Raw genomic sequence first — 18,226 nt, forward strand, 5'->3', positions numbered from 1 at the left:
AATGACCAGAATGCAATGCAGCAGCAACAAGAAGTGTTGCGTTTTGAGTAAGGGGCAAGGCCGAGATCATAGACATGTATAACCCACAGCTGAATGATCACACTAGGGATCTCCTCCAACTCCTGCAATGCATTGAATGTCAAAGATTGATGATATGTGTAGTAGGACTATTCAAGGATGTGTTTTTCTTTAAATTCTTTACTGTTGTATGTATCGTATACGGTTGAGTATAATTATATGCTACAGTAATTTATTTGTACATTGTTACATTGTTGAAATGATTGTTATGATCATGTAAAAGATTTGTGTTGACCCGACTTGACTGTATTTCCCTGTAGGAATGGCCTTCTACTCCATCTCAGACATCGCAGACCGGCTCCTCAGCACCCCCGCTCACCCCATGCCCTCGTTGGAGGAAGGCTACTGGCTGAGCCTCTGCAGCGCAGACCCCTCCAGCCTCCTGTCCACACTGCTGGAGGAGCTCAGCCCGGCAGCCATGGCGGCCTTTGACCTGGCCTGCTGCCACTGTCAGCTGTGGAAGACCTCCAGACAGCTGCTGGACACAGCGGAGCGCAGGCGCAACAGCAGCCTGGAGGCAAGAGGTGGGCAGCCTGGATTTTAGGGTCTTTTGTAGGAATGTGAGAGAATGTAGATGAAACCACAAACAATATGGATTTATACTTCGGAGAACAACAGTCCAACAGTCGCAAAAAGCTAATATATCCCAATCTGTTGTAGTTCAGTTTCCGGTTATGGTATTTTATGTATGCTGTCTGGCTGAGAAACACTGGTGTTGGAGATTGCTGTCTTCCTTTTTAAAATATTCTGATGAGACCAGATCAATGATCACGTGTTTATCTGTAGTTTTACACAGTCAGCCGTTATATTTGTCCTTTTGAATCCGTTTGTGCTTCCCCAGGACTAAGAGTTGACTCCAAGGTTCGCCATGCTGAGGGGATCTGTGGATTCCCCATGGTACTGCAACGGATCAGCAAGATCCTCAACCATTCAGCCACTAATAAGGGCTCTGTCAAGACAGGTGAATGTTATGCTCAAACATCTTCCCCAATGGGAATGGATGCTAGCTATAATAAATCAATTAATGGTTATGTACAGACATGCAGTGTATACATACATAATATGTATAGTATAAACAGGGTGAAAAAGTGACATCGGCTACCAGCCAAAAGCTGGTAAATGTTTTGATGTACTTAATAAGTTTGTATACCTCAACAGCCACATTGAAAATTAATGAACCATTAACCATCAATTAACCAACTAGTTGACTGGTCAAATAGTGGCAATGGCTGTTACTGTAGATTTAAAATTACTTTCCTAACCTAAGTTTAAAAATGATAACCTGTTTAATTTATTTGTTGTCCATGTTACTGTGTCTGAATTGCTGTAATAAAAAATACCGGTAAGTAAAAAATATATATTTTTTTTTATAACCTAATTGTGTAGAAGAGAATCATGCGGTTTCTTGATTATTGATTCTATCCTTGTTCGTAGAAGCTGTTGGTGAAGACCAAGTGGTTGCCAGTCCGTTTGGTTGCTCCATTCAGGAGGTTCTGCTGTGTTGCCACCCGACACTGAGTGAAGAGGGCATAGCCGCGCGACTCAGTCTAGCTCAACGCCTGGAGCAGACCCTGCACACCCTGAGCACTGCCACAGATGGCGCAGGTCGGCACAGTAGGACTGGTTTTTAACATGCCGTAAAATAAACGTAAAAAGTACTGTACAGTATGTGGGATAAGCCAAAGGCAAAGTTCCTTGATACTGGACAAAAAAATCAAACTAATCCTAAAATGTAAAATAGTTACTTGGTGATAATGCTGTGACAGCATTCTGGCCATTCTGTCCAAACGGACAGCATTGCTGTCACAGATTACTGAAATAAAGTGAAAAAACTTTCCACCAGTTATGCAGTAATACATTTAAAATGTCAAGAGATAACTTCAACATGCCAAAAGAAACTCATAGAAGGGTTGAAAAGTTTTGCCAGTCGTCTTGTTTCCATCCTCTTATGATAAAGTCTCCTTGTCTCTCATTGGCTCTCCTGAACAGAGGGCTGTGTGGGCAGCGCTCTGCTGGCGGCGCTGGTGGACCAGGCCAGTCTGAAGCAGTCAGAGCTGGACGCTCACCCTGTGCGCTCCAGCATGAAGCAGCTGCTCCGCTCTCTGGACCAGCTCTGCCCCTTCGAGCCAGACGGAGGCCTTGCAAGACCAGACTACGTTCGCAGCTTCCTCGACTATGTCAACACGCTAGCATCTGTGCTAGTGCGCAGCCTCAGTTCAGAGGGTAAAATAATTGAGATGATGTGCTGGTTTTACGAATGAGGTCTGTTTGGGAAAGGCTTGCTAATCTAAGATACAAAAAAAGAAAATGCTAATCACATTTCCCCTCGTGCATTCAACAGCACATCCTAATGAGAGGTTGGACAGATAAAATATGCCAATATGCCACGTGGTTTCATTTCGGCGTCCTTGTTAACAGGCGAGTCCGTTCACACCAGCCGCGCCACACTAAAGCTACGCTGAACCGATATTTTCAGCTTCTGTTGTATTTTCCAAGCGTGCAGCGCGCTGAACCCGAGCTGCCAGGCATGAAGTCAATGCAAGTTGTGAGGGGGGGAGGGGCCGGAGGAGCAGCTCAGAGCCAGACGCTGAGGAAAAGAGTGTTTCTGGTGTTACCGCTTTAGTGTGTCACTCAGCTTCAGCATGGCTTTAGCCTGGCTTTCGCGTATGGTGTGAACAAAGCGTTAGACTTGTCTACCTGGTTTAACCTGACTCCCCTCTCTTGCTGTTCCTCTCAGACCAGAGCAGTGAAGTGAAGCTGGGGAACCCACTGCTGGTGTTGCTTCAAGCCCCAACTCAGCTTATCTCCCACCTGCTGTTTGACAGACAGGTGGCTCCTGATAGGTAGGCACAGTGGTTAACCCCTATTTACAGTATATAGACAACATCATTCATAACACTTCTACAAAGTCACATTCACACATCTTTCAAAAGAGAATACTACAACGGTTGCCTGATATTAGACAGTATTGTCAACTTGTTACACTCCATTTCCATCTTCAGTCTAACATTACCTCCACTTTAACTGATTTGCGTGGAGGAGGGGGATTGGATTTTCCCTAACAAATCACTAGACCAACATATCCACGTTAGTCCTGCCCGTGGCGCTGATTGGCTAATCATTAGTCTCCCCCGGCGCTCATTCGACCGATCATTTTTCAACCGAGAAACCACTGTTTCAGAATCAGTCCACTCAGTGGAGTGGGCTGATTCAAGGGTCTGGACACAGGCAACTACAAAGTATAAAACGTTAAGTTGTAGAATTTGAAACTTTTCAGTGTAGGTCTCCTTCTATCTCCAGGGTTTCGTCACTGCTGCAGCAGGAGGGTCTGCGGCTGAGCGTGCAGCAGGTGATTGTGGAGCGATGCTGTGAGCCTCTGCCTGTCTGGGTCTGCTGTCCAGGTGCTGACAGGGAGAGAGGTCATGCCAACAAAGGGGACGGAGTGTTCAGGGTGGCCAGTCTGTCTGCCCTGCTCCAGCAGCATGCCCAGCAACACATGCCAACACTGGGGGTCACAGAGCCTGCAGCTGAACCCAGCTCAGAATCAGAGGAAGACCTTTCTGCCAGCCCCACTGACCTCTCCACCTCTCCGCCCTCTCTTTCTTCATCCTCATCCTCCTCCTCTTCCTCCAACTCGTTTCTCCTCACCTCATCAGCCTTGTCTTTCTTTAAGTCTCGCTCCACTTTACTGGCCACTCTAGCTTGTCTGAGCGCCTGCAGAGGAGAAACTGGCCGGACACAGCCCTCCGGCTGGTCAGGCTATTTCCGCAGCGGGCGTAAAGAGGCGGTGTTAGACGGCGAGCAGATCGCTCGTGAAGGTGATGGCCTACTGAACCACTTCCCTATTCTCCGGGCCTACCTGCAGACCATGGCTGAACCAGTGCTGGGCACCCCGCTGGGCGCCGGCGAGGATGGCTCTGGGGGACTTGGGGCGGCTCTCTGTGGGAAACCTCTGGTTAGTCTGCTGCTGTCCGGGCCTCAGGGAGACATTGCCCAGGCTGTGGCTGCTGAGGCCTTCCAGCAGGCTCTTGCTTCCAGGGACCTGGGCCGAGCCCTGAGCCTGCTGGAGCTGTATGGGCAAGGCTGCAGCCAGGAGGGGGCGCTGAGAGACCGCCTGCTTGCCTGTGCTGCTCTGGAAGGTGAGAAATGCTGGTAAACATGTTTTGAGCATGAGGGAGCTCATGGAAGTTCATGCAATTGTTTTGATGACTGCATGTTTCCACTATGAAATACTGTACAAACTAATGAATGATGTGAGATAATGGCATTTATTTTCTGTAGAAAAAGCTAGTGTTTTATCTTTCTACACCATAACCCAACTCCATGCATCATCAGCAATACTACACTATTTATGTTACTTTCCAGTTGTTTGAAATGCCACTAAACTGTTTGTCCTTTATCTAATTGTTCTACTCAGATGGAGTTGGAGGTGTAGCTCAGCTGTTTCGTGTACAGGACTCTAACCTGCGAGCCCGTGTGGCCCTCCAGGCTTTGGAGCGCTGGCCTCTGTTGGCCTGTCTGGAGCTGCTCGAGTTCTGCCTCAATGACACCAACACAGAGGCCTCGCTCAGGACAGACCTACACCTCAGGAAGAAAGAACTGGACATCTATCGTTGGGTAATTATGAAGCTAATCTTACTTTATTGATCCCAGAGAGAAATTTAGATGTCATACTACAGCAGAGTCGTCAAATCAGCTCTCAAAACTAGTTGACAAAAGCACAAGAGGCAGCATTGTAAAAAAAAAAAAGAAGCAAAAAAGCAACCAAAAGTAAAAATCAATCATTATTGCTGTTGAAATTGAACAGAAAATACAAACCTGCTTGTGTAATCTTGCTCCCAGTGAGCTTTACCTATGTAACTTCGGGCATGATATACAAATGTAAATTGATTGAGAATTTGCTGTATTCTGTATGCTGTGAATTCTAATTGATTATTCTTGCTTGGCATTTTCTTGCCTATATTTCTTTTATTCTTTATCTTTATGTGTTTTTTTCACCATGTTCGAAATGAAATCTAATCTAATCTAACTTTTCAGCCTAATCCATGACCTTGTCTGGCTTTGTTAAATTAAGTTGTGTATGTATTATGTTGTGTGTATAGCGGTAGATTATGGAAGGTTGTATGTGTGTTCAGCATATTGTACTTTGGTTTCTTGATGATCACACCCTTCTTCAGTTGTATAATTGTAATGTTCAGATTTGAAGGGCCAGTTCTTCATGCTTTCTTTCCTTCTCACAGATGCTGAATTTGAAGCGTCCTTTGCCCTGGGCTACATGGCAGGAGCTGAGGAACGAGTCTAAGATGAACTCTGAGTCCATGTTCTCAATGATGCTGGAGGCTAGGGTAGGTGAACGAGTCGAAGACAAACTCTGAGTTCATGTTCTCAATGATGCTGGAGGCTAGCTGCGCCAAGCTTGTAATGCGTTGCTCTGAGACTGAATAACTGCTAAAGCGAGCCTACAGTATATTTGAGTTCATTTATTGCTTTGAAGTGCTTGTTATGTTTGTTGGGCTTTGTTAGCTCTATTTATAGCGAATAAACCGCTTGTTTTGTGCATTATACGGTTCCCCACCTTCTCTACTTTATGCCCTCTGACCCATTGGGAACCGATTTCTCCACAGCCTTCTTATGTGGATTCCTACATTATTCATTTACACATTGTACTGTATGACTGTAGAATATAACATGACTTATTCATCTGTTTGTACAGGAGTTTGCCCTTTGTGCACAGTGGGTGGAACTGTATCCTGTATCTGACCAGCTCAGACTGCAGCTCCAGACAGAACATCTGCTTCATCTGCTGGAGAAGGGACAGACAGAGGAGGCTTTCCAGGTCTGGGCCACCCAACTCATCTGCTTGCATTTATGTTGTGATACCATGGCATGTTGAAGCGTAAAGAAGATTGGCAGATTTGTTAGGGAGGCCACCCAGTACTCAATGGGTCACTGGCTCGATCCCTGCCACCAACAGTAGCCAATGATTACCCTGGTTAAATAAAGGATAAATAAAATGCTGCTGTCCCCATGAAATGTGGCCTATCCCCTTTGTGTAAGCAATGTAAGCCCATGGCACACCAGTCAAACATTCTCCAACAAACACAGATGTTTGTTTGGTGTGCCATGGCTGTCTGTCCTTGTTTGGAGATGTTTGGTCAGATTCAACATGTTTCAATCCTTGTTTGTCTGTGTTTAGTCCATGGCACACCAATCAAACATTCTCTAACAACTACCAAAAGAATGTTGGCAGTTGTTGGAGAATGTTTGATTGGTGTGGTGTGCCATGGGCTGTGTTTCAGACTAGTCAAAGGACAGGTATTTGAAATGACAGTAATAGCATCTTCTAATACTGCAGTACTTACAAGATGTTCTTGGGGTTGTATCTGTCCTTTTCAAACATGTCTTTTTTATTGAGTATTTTTTCCACATAAGTAGCAAATCAATATCACATTCATTCTTCAGTGACAGTATTGTACAATAAATCTTACATAATGTAGAAGAAAGAGGAAAAGCTATGTGTACAGTAAGGTCTGTGTAAGAACACATTAGCCCTCTCAATTACTATTTAATTATTGTGTTAAATGTTTTTGTTTCTCTACTGAATCTTCCTCTGCCCCCCCCACTTTCTGTTACTTGTTTGTTTAGCTGCTGGAGGGTCTCTCAGATTTTGTGGTTGGCCTGGAGGTCTGTGAGCACGCTCTGGACCGCCGCCCCGGATTGGCTGCCTGCCACTTCCTGGCTGACTACCTCACGCTGCATTTCCATAGTCAAGTGTCACCAGCCCGGCGACGCCACATCCATGCCCTTCATCTGGGCTCTAAGGTTAGGAAATGTTAAGAGGTGCACAGATGTAGTGGCAGCAGCAGCAGTCCTCTTCTTTATGTTTCAAAGTGCTGTAACATGAAGTACACAGGCAACAAGGCTAATTCAATGATGAGAGACTAGAAGGAAAGTACAATAAACTTGAATGATGCAACAAACAACACTTAGATTTGGCATATGACTCCATGGTGTGATGACGCTCCTCTGAGACGTGAGGAGGACGTCAGTGATTTATAGGATAGAGAATCCCCCATAGGGAATTCTACAGGAGTCATGACATTGGTGGTGTTCAGGGGAGGAGGTGGGGCAAAGCAACTGCTACGGCGAAGATCATCACTGAGGGGAGACACACAAGGTGAGTTACAACACTCTAAAATACGAGGAAACTGAAATCGAACTCCAGTTAGGCGATTGGCCAGCAGGCCAGAGAGAGGGAGGGGGGGGGGGGGGGGGGGGTGCATTCTCCCATCTAACATCACATTATGGACTAACACAGTTTGGGTGTCATCAAATAGAATTGTTCTAGTATTTCAGTTGGATCTTGGAGTCTGTATATCTGCTGCATTTAATCAGAATCACAGAAAATGTCATCCACTTTCTCTTTCTCTTTTTGTCATGCTTGCTTCCACAGAAATCAAGATGTCTCAAACTGATTACTGGAAGTATGTTTGTTTCCAGGAATCCAGGAAGTCAAAGTTTCCGAAAATTTCATCCACTTTCTCTTTCACTTTCTCTTTTTGTCATGCTTGCTTTCATAGAATCAAGATGTCTTTTACTGGAAACATGACACGAGTCTCTGTTTTTCTTATGCGTCCAGTAATCCTAGCCTGGAGTAATACAGAAAGTGAAAGTTTTTGAACTGAACATGAAATTCAGACAAATATGGGCACTCGCTAAGTGCTGCCATTTCACCTAGTGTGAAATTTGTCATTGTTGAAAATAATCCTCAGTTATCGAGTAATATGGTCTACTTCACAGTCCTTTGCACTCTGAAATACTCCAATCCAGTCAGAAAAATGAATTACATTTTGTATTGTAATTTTGTAAATATAATGTAAATGTGTGGGAACATGGATATATCATTCTTCCAGTTCTAAATGTCAAGAAATATATTTATTTTTTCAGACTTATGCTTAGAGGGTTTATTTGCATATTTTGCTGATCTCCGTGTTAAGCACAATTTATCCCATTCTCACTTGTTTAGATACTTACAAGCTCGTGATTATGCTTGCACACACTTTACACCTTTCCCTGAGTTTCCAGCAGGTTCTCTTATCTCTGAGATGCTTTATCTTCCTAAAACACAAGGTTTGATTTCAGTCTTGTACAACCTCATACAGTATTAGGCTCTGATGTGGTCTGTCTTGCGAGGGTTAGGGGTAAGTGGGAGGAGGAGATTGACCTTGAACTATCTGATGAATGGTGGGAAGAGGCATTCATTAGAGTCAACTTCTCATCCTCATGTGCCCGTCTACCTTTAATTCAGTTTAAAGTCCTGCATAGGGTTCATTTGACAAAAGCTAAGCTTAGCAGGCTGTTTCCTGATACAAGTGACTCCTGTGACAGATGTGGTTTTTCTCCAGCTGATCATACTCATGTCTTTTTTGTGTCCAAAATTGTCTGAATTCTGGTCATGTTTTTTCAAGATGTTAGGTGAAGCCCTTAACATTACACTTAACCCCTGTCTGTTTATGTCTATTTTTGGGGTGCCCCCTGTACCAGCCAGTCTTACTCAAATAGAATCTGATGTTGTTGCCTTTGCATCACTCATAGCCCGCAGATGTAGTTTGTTGCTTTGGAAAAGTCCAAATCCTCCTCCTACTACATCTTGGTTGAATGATCTAATGTCCTTTCTGTCTCTAGAAAAGATGAAACACTGTAAGAGGCTCGATTGCTAATTTTGATAAAAGATGGCAGCCTATTATCTCATATGTAAATTCGCTTACCTCTCTGTCTGGAGTTGAACGGAGTTTCAATGCATCCTTCTTGAAATGGGCACCCTGAGCATCCTTTCCGCCTCTCCCTCTCTCTCTCCCTCTCTCCTCCCCTACTTGCTTACCCTTTTGCACTTTCCTCCCTGTCCAATGTAATTTAATTTTGTGTGTGTGTGTGTGTGTGTGTGTGTGTGTGTGTGTGTGTGTGTGTGTGTGTGTGTGTGTGTGTGTGTGTGTGTGTGTGTGTGTGTGTGTGTGTGTGTGTGTGTGTGTGTACATATATATGTATATATGTGTGGGTATGTGTATGTGTGTTTATATATATATAGTGTAATTATATATATATATATATATATATATATATATATATATATATATATAATCTTTTTGGGAAACTCTGGGTGGGTGGGGGTGTGGGAAATGGTTGTTTTCTAGTCTTTAGTCCAAACACTCCACAAAAGGAGAGAGGAAATGTTACTGTAACATGTCACAACACTTGTTTGGATTTTACATTTGTCTTTGTACAACTCCGATCCAATACAGTATATATATATATATATATATACAGTATATAGCAATAGTGAGGAGATCCAGCGCACACCACGTTGTTAGAATATACTTCTTTAAAAGATGCGTTGTTCGCCATATTTATGCAACTTAAATAAAAGAAGTTCTTTTATTTAAGTTGCATAAATATGGCGAACAACGCGTTTCGCTGTTGCTTCATCAGGTTTGCTTTACAAATTAATGGCACAGGGGTGGGTTTAAAAAGGCTGTACCATCAATTGTCAACAGGTGAGTATCATTACAGGTCATGTGACAACATGAGTTGCAGATCATGTGACAGGAAGAGAATGCAGAATACAGAACAGCCTATGTATCTAGTCCAATACCTCAACTCTTTTTATATATAGGGGGGGGGGGGGTCCGTGCCAGGGAGATATAGTGCCTCATCTCACTCTCCCTATACAAGGCATCACCTGCAGGTAGAAAAAATAAAGTTAATACATTATAAAAATGGGCTCACATCAAGTATTTCATTCAAACCATTGGGCTCAACTGTGTTTAAGGTGTGTATCCAATATGCTTCCCGCCTAAGCAATTGGTTGATGATATTTCCCCTTCTTGGATTGGGTAAGACTCTCTCAATGACTATATATTTCATAGAGGCTGCAGAGCCATGATTTCTGTCATTGATAGTGGCGAAATCCATGTTGCCATTTCTTATAGCTGCGTTGTGTTCTGCAATTCTTAATTTAAGATTGCGTTTAGTTTGGCGGACATATATGAGACCACAAGGACATTTAAGCATGTAGACTACGTGTCGTCATGCAGTTGATGAATTATTTTATGCTGTATTTTTCTCCTGTATGTGGGTGTTTAAAATGTTTTGTGTTTTCTTATATATATATATATATATATATATATATATATATACTGTATATATATTGTATGTATGTGTGTGTGTGTGTGTGTGTGTGTGTGTATATATATATATGTATGTATATGTATATATGTATAAAATAAATATATTTATTGTCATTAACAGACCTGATGAATGCTGTTACAGGTGAAATGTGTAGGTTTTTTACATACAATTGTTGTCTCTTTCTCTCCCACAGCAGCTGAATAACTTATTTTCAGATTGTTTTAATAACTGAATGTGAATGTGTTTCTCCCCCTAGGTGCTGCTGACACTGCCCCCAGTGGCCAGGCAGGACTACTTCCCCCTGCTGTCGGAGCCCCTTCTGATGCTGGAGCAGCTGCTGATGAACCTGAAGGTGGACTGGGCGGAGGTGGCGGTGCGAACGCTGCGGAGCCTTCTGATTGGCCAGGAGGCCGGCTTCGGCGCCGAGGACATCGATAAACTTCTGTCAACCTACGCCTGCAAGGCCCTCGACTTCCCATACGCCCCCAGGGAGAAGTCTCGATCTGGTACAGTACTGAACGGATGCACCAACACACACAAACTGGCAAATATGCATACAGACAAGTCCATACACACAGTCACAGGTATTGATACGTATACTGAACACTGTACACATTCACACGTACTAAGACACACTGACTCAGACACTGACTGTTCACTTTGCTATCATCTAAGTACCCAATTTCATGTACAATGGAGAGAGTTTGTACTGTAGAACTTATTTCTAATAAATTGGTCTTGTGCTCGAACCAAGATTTTATAAACGCATTACCTTTTTTGGTCATTTGGGTATTTCTTTTCCTTTATGGTGTGCTTCTGCAATACATTCAACTAAGGATTGATATTTGTTGAATGATTTATAGTCAGCTGCCAAAGTTGACAGTTGAAGATCTGCTGGCTCTCCAAGAAAAATTGTAGAGGAAATGTCGGCAAAGGAGGTTTGTTTTGTCTAAACACATGCCTGTCATTATCTTGCAGACTCTGTAATCAGCCTGCAGGACGCGCTGCTACAGTGTCCCGCTCTCGACATCTGCTCCCCGTCGCCCAGCCGGCTCGACTCTCCAACACCTTCTGCTGGTGAGAGGCATCCGCACCAGTTCACTAATGATAATGTCATACTCTATTTAGACAGCGAGGTCAGGGCCAGCTACATAATGGTACCTACTGATTCAGTGGCTGATACACTGTTTTCATCCCAGTTGAGCAAAGTTCTCTCTTAACCACCATGCCACCTACAGTACTTTACTTACTTTACTTGATGGACATTTGCAGATTAACAGACCAACTTCTCCCCCATTGTTTTTTTTCTTGCTGACTTGAACAAAAGTATTTTTTAGTTCCATTAGATAATAATAACTTAATTTATATTACTTTTCTAAAAACAATCTATTATAAAAGGGAGCATGTGGGCAATGTTCTCTGTTTCAATTTTGTCCCGGAAGTGATGTCATCAGTGATGTCATAAGAGCAATTGTGATGTCATCAGTGATGCAACATCATCATTTTGTGACATCATCAGTGATGTCATAAGAGCATGTGAGCCCGCACTGCGGGCGAGCTGCAGGGCGGGCGAGGGAGCAAGTGAGCCTGCACCGTGTTTGAGCTGCAGGGCAGGCGAGGCTGCGCAGTGGCCGAGCTGCAGGGTGGGCAAGCGAGCAGCGGGCAAGCCTAAGAATCGAGCGCACGTAGCGCCCGAGATGCCTAGTGTTTACAAAGTGCTTTTACATATAATAATAATAATAAAAACTTGTGGGGAATGAAAAAGAAAAAGGAGAACACATCAAATGGTAAAGAGCTGCTACTGTATATCATGTGGTGTCTATGCAGTGGTTGGGTTAACACTGGTTCATTTTTTTTTTTTTTTTTAATTTCTGCATTGAAGCTTGCCTTTCATTTGCCAACTTGTTCTGCCTTTGTTTCCTCTCCTGTGGTCACACACAGGCAGCACACCCACACACACCTCCTCCTCCTCCAGCAGCACGGAGAGAGAGAGGGATCGAGGCTCAGTGTGCAGAAGAGGCCGCTCGCCTGCCAAGTTCCAGCCTCCAGAGAACCCCCCCGCCCGCAAGGACTGGATCCCCGACACCCAGCAGCATGTCTGCATGGTCTGCCGGCGCGAGAGGTTCACCATGGTGAGAGAGCAACAACACTGTGAGGGTGATTGGTGCTGGGACAACCTGAAAAGAGGGATTAGCTTATAAAACATTGGGGTTTGAGAGCGACACGCAGGGATCGGAAAGGAAGTTGTTACGATAGAGCATTATAGCTGGGTATGTGCTTCTGTTAGGATAGGAGTAGGTGTGGTTTGGACAGGTTGTTAGAATATTGATAGGGAGAGACTGACGTCACACAAAGGGGTGGACTGGTGTTTGATTCATTAACCCAACAGGTTGCACCTGGAAAGGGGCGGAGATTCTGTGGCGTTTAACCCATTGATACCTGATGCAGCATTTGTGTGCGTATCCCTTTAAGACCGCGTTAACGCGGTTCGCGGTCTTAAAGGGATACGCACACAAATGAGGGATATACACGCAAATGCTGCATCAGGTATCAATAGGTTAAATTGTAAGTGCGCCACGACAAGCAAGGACGCCGAGGCGTACTCTGGAGACAAAAGAGACTCTTTTCCAACAACCTTACACGGACCACGGGCGATACACCTTTCCCCAACCCCTGAACTTCCATACCGAGACCGAGAGCGGGCTGGTCGAGTTGGACAGACGAAGCAGCTGAAGAGGGCTCGTCTGCTCAAGCGCGAACTGGTCGCAGCAGAGCCAAGAACAACACCAGGAGTAGATAACGTTAACAACAAGTCTTGGGTGAGTCAAACCTACATGATACCCCTCAGATAGAATTACATTCACCCAGGTAGTCTCACTTTCACGTTAAAACACACGTAGTGGAAGCGCCAGTTTACGGGCTGACTAACCTTAGCGGGGTAAACTAGGAAATAGTACGAGCCAGGTTAGCTAGCAGCGTAACAGAAGTCCTTAAATGATCAGAGCCGGTCGGTTGGAGCCAATGGCAGAGCTTGCAGGGAGCGGAAAGGGATTTTCTCCCGCTGCCGAGTTCCGTTTATTCAGACATTGAAATGAGCCTGCCCCCAGAGGTTAGAGAAAAAAATCATTTTATTTTGGTTTAACCGATGGGTTCCCAGATTGCGAGCTTATGACCGGATGGTCGTCTGTTCAATCCCCCGGACTGGAAGGATAAATCTGGATGGGGACAGTGAACAAGCAATGGTTGCCCCTCCCTCATTACCACCAGTAAGAGTGCCCTTTGAGCAAGGCCCTTAACCCAAACGCTCCAGTGGAGCTGCTCAGTAGCCAGCAGATCAGACTGTGGTTGTACTGGTCAGCTTCCAGGTGTGAATGTGATTAGGGTGTTCCTGAAAAAATCGCGATCTGACCTTCCGTTTCCCAGATCATGTAAACAGATAATGTAAACATTTCTCTGATTGGATAGTGGGAGGTCGAAGCCTAATTTTTATCTAATCAGAGAAATGTTTACATTTTCTGGGAAACGGAAGGTAATATCGGGATGCCTGTATGTATTTTTTCACCCCGAATCCACCGCCACCATCCGGGAGTCTCTACGAGTTACAGTTGCGGAGCAAGGGCTGCATGCAGGGGTACAGGAGAGAGACAGAGTACAGCTGGGGGTTGGGAGTTCCAATTTACTGACCAAACACTCTATTTCAGTGATTGCTGTCAGAATATAGAGCCATTTAACACTTATTTTAACACAAAAACATCACTGAATGCAGCTTTAATTAGGAAATTGCAAAAACAAGGTCTGAAAAATATGGTTGTACTGTCCTGATTACATAAGTCTACACCATTTTTTGTGGTTTTGGATCCCTGTCTAACGTATTTTGGTATTGTTGATTTTTTTTTTTTTAATCTATAATGTCATAGTGCATAGTTAGTCGGGCAGTAAATCTCACTGAACACCAGAATGAATGTTTGGAAAAAGTTTGGAATCTTCAAATTTAAACTGCAGGAACGCTGCTATTACTGCCAGACCACAATGAGAGGGACCAGCAGCACAGTGAAGGATAATGAAGTGCAGCTTATGGCTTTCGACTCAGAGATGAAAGCACTCCTGTGGCATATGTAATGGAACAGAAAAGGAATAAACTGCAGTTTGAAGGTTTCCTCTGTAAAAGTGATGATCTTTCTCTTGATCCTTTTCCCCCTCCTTTAGTTCAACAGGCGGCACCATTGTCGGAGATGTGGCCGCCTGGTGTGTCAGGCGTGCTCGGAGCGGAAGATGGCGGTGGAAGGATTCCCCGAGGAGGATGTCAGAGTCTGTGACCAGTGTTACGCCTACTTCCACCCGGAGTAAGACTCACACCAGGCCTCAAATCAAGTCTGATTTATTTATAAGGCATTTCTAACAGCACAGGCTTCTCAAAAAGTGCCTTATAGATTAAATACCATGGAGAATCTTGAGTGTCATGGAAGCGTATTTCAGTCAGAAAAAGTCTTGGGGTGCGTTCCAATCAGCTTTTAGTTCCCAGCGAAGTGGACTGCACAGGGTATTTTGCCATATTACTTTAACATGGCTGAAGAATACCCTGTGCAGTCCACTTCGGGAACTACTAGCCAATCAGAACGAACCCCTAGTGTATCAGGGAAGGTAGTGATGTGTCACTTTACAGGAATATATAACATTTTTATTTTACAACCTTGGTTGTTTTACAACCTTGGTTGTTTTACAACCAAGTAGCAAGAGCAAGCCCAACTGTAGTGGGAACCAAAATCTTTACCCTCTGTTTACCACCAAACCTTTCTGAGCTGAGAAACAACCCAGATTAAAAACATTTGGGCATTATGGAAGTGTTCAAATTTAGTGTAAAGTCATGGTATTTTACATGAGGGCCACAGTAGGAAGGCCATATAGATACAGATAAAAACAAGAAAACAAACGACTTTATTTGAATTGAATGAATTTTGAGATCCGAGTGTAAAGATTGTGTGGTTGTTCATACATGCATGTGAGTGTGAGTGATCATTCTGTGCTGTGTGCACTGCATTTTAGACATGTTACCATGATTTGACATTGACTTTTGTTTTCTTTGTTCCCATTTGCAGTTCTGATGATGAGCTGGAACAAGCTGAAGGTAGATGAGTACCGGTATTTCTATTTTTACAGCAGTTTCTTATTTGCTATATTGGAGTCTAATTTGATAAAGCGAATCTAAATTATAAGTAAAAAAAACAGGTGGCCACTCCTAAATGACCCGTCCTCTATTTGTTGTTCAGTGGCCGGTAGCCCTGTGGTGACAGAGGAAGCCCTGGATGGGATGCTGCATCTGCCCGAGGTGGTCCAGCAGCAGATACAACTCGGCACAAACCCTGCAGAGAACCAGCTGCTGCGGAGCGAGTTCTACTTTGAACAGGTCTGAACTGGAACATTTGTCAATACAGAGCATCTGATGTAACTGTCCCTTGTGCTGTTAAACCAGGTTAATGCCCTCCTAGAACGCTGGGTTGGATGTCAGAGAAAGATTGTAGGCATTTGCTGCTCACCCAGCTTGGCATTCAGCTTGGCTTACGAAACAAGCTCAGCAGGAGCAGTCTGTGTGATTTGGCACATAGACATCACAAGGGAGGGACTGCAAGGAAAGCAGAAGGGAGGGGAATGCCCAAAGTTTCGTTTTGAATACCTCAAAGTTTCATTATGATTTAGTTTCATTATGATTTCTCAGAAACAGCCGACAGAAAGGTCTGCCTTACAGTAATTCTGTAATTCTTTGTCATAATAACATGCCTAAAATAAAACTCGGTGAAACATTATTGGGAGCTGCCATGCCAAGGACAGAGAGAGATGGAGAGAGCTTGTCGACAGATCGTCTGTGGTGCCAACGACCCTCCTGGTTATGGGGATAGGTGAAGGTGAATAGCCATCACTCTCCTTCCCTGCTGCCGAAATTCTAATCCATGCTTTCATCACTTCCAGAATTGACTATTGCAATAGCATTCTCCACGGTTCATCTTCCAAAGTCCTCAACAAATTACAGTACATCCAAAATTCAGCTGCACGCCTCCTCACCCACACACGTTTTAGACAGTAAATAATTGAGTCAGACTATGATTGATAAAAAAAAAACGTACATTCTTATTCAATTCCCTTGCAGTCTTATAGTAGAAGAACTCTGTGAATACAGTAGTTAGACTCAACCCCCCCCCTTTTGGAATACATTGCTGATGATGGTCTTTTGCTAAACCCCTAGGCTCCCAGTGCGTACCTCTCGGTGGCCATCTTGTCTCTGCACAGCGACCAGACGGCCTGCGGCCACCAGCTCATCGGTCACTGCCGCTCCCTGTCCCGTAAGCTGACCGGAGCGGAGGTGGACGCCTGCCTCCTCACCGACGTCATGCGCCAGCTGCTGTTCAGCGCCAAGCTGATGTTCGTCAAGGTGGGACGCAGCCAGGATCTGGCCTTGTGTGACAGGTGGGAGGAAAACCTGCATCCTGTTGTGTTTAGAAACAAATTGTAACATTTGTGTGGTGTTTATTTAAAGGAGGCTGAGCAGCTATTTAGACATTGGGAGAGTCTGAGGGAGACACAGGAATGAGGGGGACACAGAAATATCTGATAGGAGGTAGAGCTGCAACGATTAGTCATTAATCGATTAGTCGATCGACAAAGAAATAATTGCCAACTATTTTTTATCATCGATTAATTGTTTGGACACATTTTTTTTTTTTTGTTCAAAGTTTTTTTATTCGTTTTCTGTATATCATACAAAATACAAAATACACTTGACACTTTTAAACAAAAACCCATCCCACGAGAACCCCTAGCCTATTACACCACATACATCATGTCATACATCACAGTATATAAAAAAACAAAAACAAACACACAACAACAACAAAAACAGATTAATGAAAATAAATATGAGAGAGGGGGGGTAATCTATACATTTGAAATGCTTGAAGCGTCCATTTTCTCTACCTGGTCCAGGACTGGCTGCCAGATGGTATAAAAGTCGAGAGCACAACCCCTTGTAGCGTATCAGATTTTTTCTAGGGTTAGATGATACATAAGATCTCTGACCCAGTGATTGAAAGTTGGAGGAAACTTGTCTTTCCATTTAAGGAGTACAAGTCTTCTAGCCAGAAGTGTACTAAACGCTATCATCTTTTTACTGCATTGGTTGAGGGAGAGATCATGCGGGACCACACCAAAGATTGCAATTATGGCAAGAGGTTCAATGGATATTTCCAGTATATCAGAATTTGTTTTAAATATGGAATGCCAAAAATCTACTAATTTTGGGCAAAGCCAAAACATATGTGATAAAGTGGCTGGGGTTGTTTGACAGCGATCACAATTAGGATCCATGTTTGGTGTAAATTTGGCCAGTCTCGCCCTGGACCAATGCAGTCTATGTACAATCTTGAATTGTATGACTTTATGTTTTAAACAAATTGAAGAGGAGAATATTTTTTCTAATATGGACTCCCATACATCCTCAGAAAGATCTGTATCTAATTCTTCCTCCCATTGACTTTTTTTTAAATGTATCAAGGGTTCTAGATTGTGAGAGTTGAGTGATGAATAGATCCTTCCAATACTCCCTTTGGGGTAAGAGCTAAGCTCCAAAACAGATTCAAGGAGAGAGCTGGGCGGTGTTTGGACACATTTTTAACCCTAGAACACTAACGTGATTTAAAGTCACACCATCACTAACGTCGGGTGTTTTTCACCCGATGCAATATACCCCATAAAACATACTTCTCATCAAAATATCTTAAAGTACAACAATACATGGCAAATTGAGGTACTCTTCTTTTGTTTTTAAATGTGAAATATCACAAAAAACACAAGAAAGTTTATTATGGGGGACACTATAAAAAATATGTCAAATTCGGGAAAAATGAGGTAATCGTTATAAAAAAAATCCCCCCCCCCCCCAAAAAAAAACAGGAGCTCCCAACTTCTCCTTCGG

At 43.7% G+C, this 18,226-nt stretch overlaps 1 protein-coding gene across 1 annotated transcript in view; it reads left to right on the forward strand.

The window, feature by feature from the left end:
• zfyve26 (zinc finger, FYVE domain containing 26) overlaps window positions 1-18,226 on the forward strand; it is a gene marked incomplete at its 5' end in the record, with an annotated part of 62,643 nt that overhangs the window by 17,677 nt on the left and 26,740 nt on the right. The window contains 17 exons of the mRNA XM_083634175.1: window positions 339-602; window positions 920-1,039; window positions 1,513-1,683; window positions 2,068-2,301; window positions 2,816-2,921; window positions 3,379-4,217; window positions 4,496-4,695; window positions 5,319-5,423; window positions 5,792-5,914; window positions 6,724-6,900; window positions 10,520-10,769; window positions 11,242-11,340; window positions 12,205-12,395; window positions 14,470-14,606; window positions 15,360-15,388; window positions 15,531-15,667; window positions 16,502-16,722. Coding sequence (XP_083490301.1) covers window positions 339-602; window positions 920-1,039; window positions 1,513-1,683; window positions 2,068-2,301; window positions 2,816-2,921; window positions 3,379-4,217; window positions 4,496-4,695; window positions 5,319-5,423; window positions 5,792-5,914; window positions 6,724-6,900; window positions 10,520-10,769; window positions 11,242-11,340; window positions 12,205-12,395; window positions 14,470-14,606; window positions 15,360-15,388; window positions 15,531-15,667; window positions 16,502-16,722 — 3,403 coding nt within the window. The remainder of the gene's footprint in view (window positions 1-338; window positions 603-919; window positions 1,040-1,512; window positions 1,684-2,067; window positions 2,302-2,815; window positions 2,922-3,378; window positions 4,218-4,495; window positions 4,696-5,318; window positions 5,424-5,791; window positions 5,915-6,723; window positions 6,901-10,519; window positions 10,770-11,241; window positions 11,341-12,204; window positions 12,396-14,469; window positions 14,607-15,359; window positions 15,389-15,530; window positions 15,668-16,501; window positions 16,723-18,226) is intronic.

This window comes from Poromitra crassiceps (assembly GCF_964638095.1).
Source record: "Poromitra crassiceps genome assembly, chromosome: 3".
NCBI lineage: Eukaryota > Metazoa > Chordata > Actinopteri > Beryciformes > Melamphaidae > Poromitra > Poromitra crassiceps.